Below are 2904 nucleotides of genomic sequence, written 5' to 3'. Positions count from 1 at the left end.
TCGTTGTCAGGGAGACTCCAGGTGTCGTTGTCAGGGAGACTCCAGGTATCGTTGTCAGGGAGACTCCAGGTGTTGTTGTCAAGGAGACTCCAGGTATCGTTGTCAGGGAGACTCCAGGTGTCGTTGTCAGGGAGACTCCAGGTATCGTTGTCGTGGTGACTCCTGGTATTGAAGCTCATTGATGGTAGCTTGGTGTTGCTCAGGTGTACACTCTTAACTCAGGGTTAAGATACTCAGAGTTTTTTAACCTCGGTGTTAATACGCCTTTCTGGAACTGAAAACTAAGAGTTTCTCCTCTTGGGATAAGTTAACTCAGAGTTTGTTAAACTTCTGTTCAGAAATATCCCCCAGATCCATTTAAAGGCTGAATATGTTGACCCACCTCTGTAAAACAGGCCTCCTCTGGGCTCCATCAGGCACCCAGCAGCTTGTTGTAGGTTTAATGTATTTAATGACATACATGAGTGGCTGGTCTGTCCCAGATGTTTTGATGTTGGTCTGATTAACATCTGAGTTCATTCCGGTTGTTGAAAGACTCAGGAAAAAGAAGGGTGATTGTTATTGATAGTGATGTGATTAAAGTGGCATGTTGGCATCTGTCTGCTTCTTCAGAATCTGATATGTTTGTCTGTTTACATTCTTTACAAAACTGACTGACTGAGCACAGAGGAACATGTTCTTGGCTGAGGTCTCAGCATTCACTCACCGGGAACTGCTCCCAGCAGCTAACCAACCGCTAAGGTTCACAAACATCCTGCACAGACTGCCATCAGCATCCCTGCAGCAGGTCCGATATACTGCACACCTTCATGCTCTTTTATCCATTTGAATGTTTTCATAATGCGACCCAAATACACGTTTCTGCAGAGCAGAACTTTATCACCTCAGCTGTAAAGCACAGCAGTGGAAGTGTCATGGTGAAGGATCCATTCAAAACACTCAAAGAACTAAAACCTCAAATATTAGAAAACCTACAAGTATCAAAAACTAAAAGAAAAAAAACAATCAAGAAATCTGGAGGAATTTCAGGAGCCAGTCTGAGCTGGACCGATCTGACAGACAGAACCGTCACTGATGTTATCCCGGCCCAGAGGCGGCACCGGCTGTTCTCACAGAAACACTATTATATGTGTAGTTTCTTCAAATGTCCTTGAAAACACGGCACCGTTTCTGTAAATGTTTTCATCCACACAGAAACACAGAAAACGTCCCGAAACGCTGCAGGAACAATATCTGACCTGTAGGTGTCGCTGTAAATCTGCCATGAAGATCCACCAGAAACAGGAAACAAGGTGTGGAGCGTCAGGCCGACGGTGTTCAAGCTGAAGACATGAAGAAGAAAAAGATGAGGATGTTGTATTTAAGGCAGACCTGAGCTGAGAGCTGTCACCTGTCATTCTGTATGTTTTCATACAGCGCTTGTTGTGACGGAACGGATTTAAATTATTGGTACAGCTGTCAAACTTGGGGTCATAGGTCAGATTAGAGGTGAGTCTATGACTTTATCTTGTTCGAAAGGTTCTGTTTTTATTTTCTGTTCTCAAGAGAACACAACGGTTTAGAGATGTTTTTTACTCTGGAACAGGGTTTCAAGAAATCTTGTTTTGGGTTTCAGTAAACACTGTTCTCAGGCGGCCTAAATCTGCAACAAACAACAAATTCTTCATCCCCTTTGTGTCAATGTTTGGCTGCGAGGTTCCTTCACGTGAATCAGGTGTTTTTTGTTCCCCTGAGTCTGGCTGCAGGCACCAGACTTCCTTTTCTCTGTCTGGTTTACAGGACAGAACCAATCAAATGAATGAACGGACAGAATGAGAAACAAACTGCAGCGCACCTTTATCTTCACTCCTGAGTTAAACCTCGACACGTCTATGACATCACACTGATGTTTGTCCTCTCCTGGTCTCCAGGGCGACCTGACGGAGCCATGCGGGGGACGGGACTGCACCACCTGTCAATGTTTTCCAGCAAAAGGAGCGAGGGTAAGTCTTGACCCAGAAAACACTCCCATCAGCCAATCACAGCTCAGGTTCCCTGGTCACCGCAGCGGTGATGTGTTTAGTGACAGCAGAGGAGAGTCCAGCAGGAATGTGATGATGGTTTACCTCAGTCAGCAGATTCCTCTCAGCCAGGGTCCTGTTACTCCTCAGGACCTTTAAGGACACAGAAAACTCTTCTCTGAATGAAAGGATTTATGGTTTGAGGGTCCCCACGCTGTGGCTGTAAACGGTCACACAAACACATCAACACCTAAAACTCTGAGCTCCTGTTTCCAGAAACACCTTTCAGATGAAGTCAGACTGAGCTCAGGAACACAGAGCGAACCACACTGTTTCCTCGGAGTTTAACAGATTGTTTGATGTCCATCTTTAATACTAAATGCTCCAGAAGCACCATTTGAAGCTCTCCAGGTTCTGCAAAGACCTTTAAAATGTTCCTCGCTCACCCATACACTGTTGTCTTTTCTATACCTATTTAGTTTCAGTCCATTTGCAGCACTTTTCATATGATAAGCATATCAGAGTCAGGGGTTTGCTGTCTCACCCAAAGGCACTTCGGCACACTGCAGGGGCTGGGGGTCGAACCCCAAACCCTCTGACTGATAGATGAAACAGGAGCAAAAAGGTAGAAAGAAGCTCAAATGAACAAAACAGCATCTAAAAATTAAACTAGCAAAAATGTACTCAAAAGCTATATAATAGGAACAGCAGCTAAAAGCAGCAGAAAAATTGTTACAAACTAAACTTATCAGAACAGCAGCTAAAAACTAGCATAAATAGTACAAACAGGAACTACTAACAGGAACTACAACCAGGAACTACAACCAGGAACTACAACCGGGAACTACAACTGGGAACTACAACCGGGAACTACAACCGGGAACTACAACCGGGAACTACAACC

The 2904-nt window shown here is 44.5% G+C and overlaps 1 protein-coding gene across 1 annotated transcript in view; it reads left to right on the top strand.

Annotated features, from left to right (window-relative positions):
- Positions 1-10: 10 nt before the first annotated feature.
- The window catches only part of col4a4 (collagen, type IV, alpha 4), a gene marked incomplete at its 5' end in the record, with an annotated part of 26864 nt that continues 23970 nt past the window's right edge, over positions 11-2904 (top strand). The window contains 2 exons of the mRNA XM_037974398.1: positions 11-155; positions 1911-1982. Coding sequence (XP_037830326.1) covers positions 11-155; positions 1911-1982 — 217 coding nt within the window. The remainder of the gene's footprint in view (positions 156-1910; positions 1983-2904) is intronic.

Source organism: Kryptolebias marmoratus, unplaced genomic scaffold (genome assembly GCF_001649575.2).
Source record: "Kryptolebias marmoratus isolate JLee-2015 unplaced genomic scaffold, ASM164957v2 Scaffold37, whole genome shotgun sequence".
Taxonomy (NCBI): Eukaryota; Metazoa; Chordata; class Actinopteri; order Cyprinodontiformes; family Rivulidae; genus Kryptolebias; species Kryptolebias marmoratus.
The sequence above is the reverse complement of the archived record's forward strand: the minus strand, read 5'-3'. Positions and strand labels throughout refer to the sequence as shown.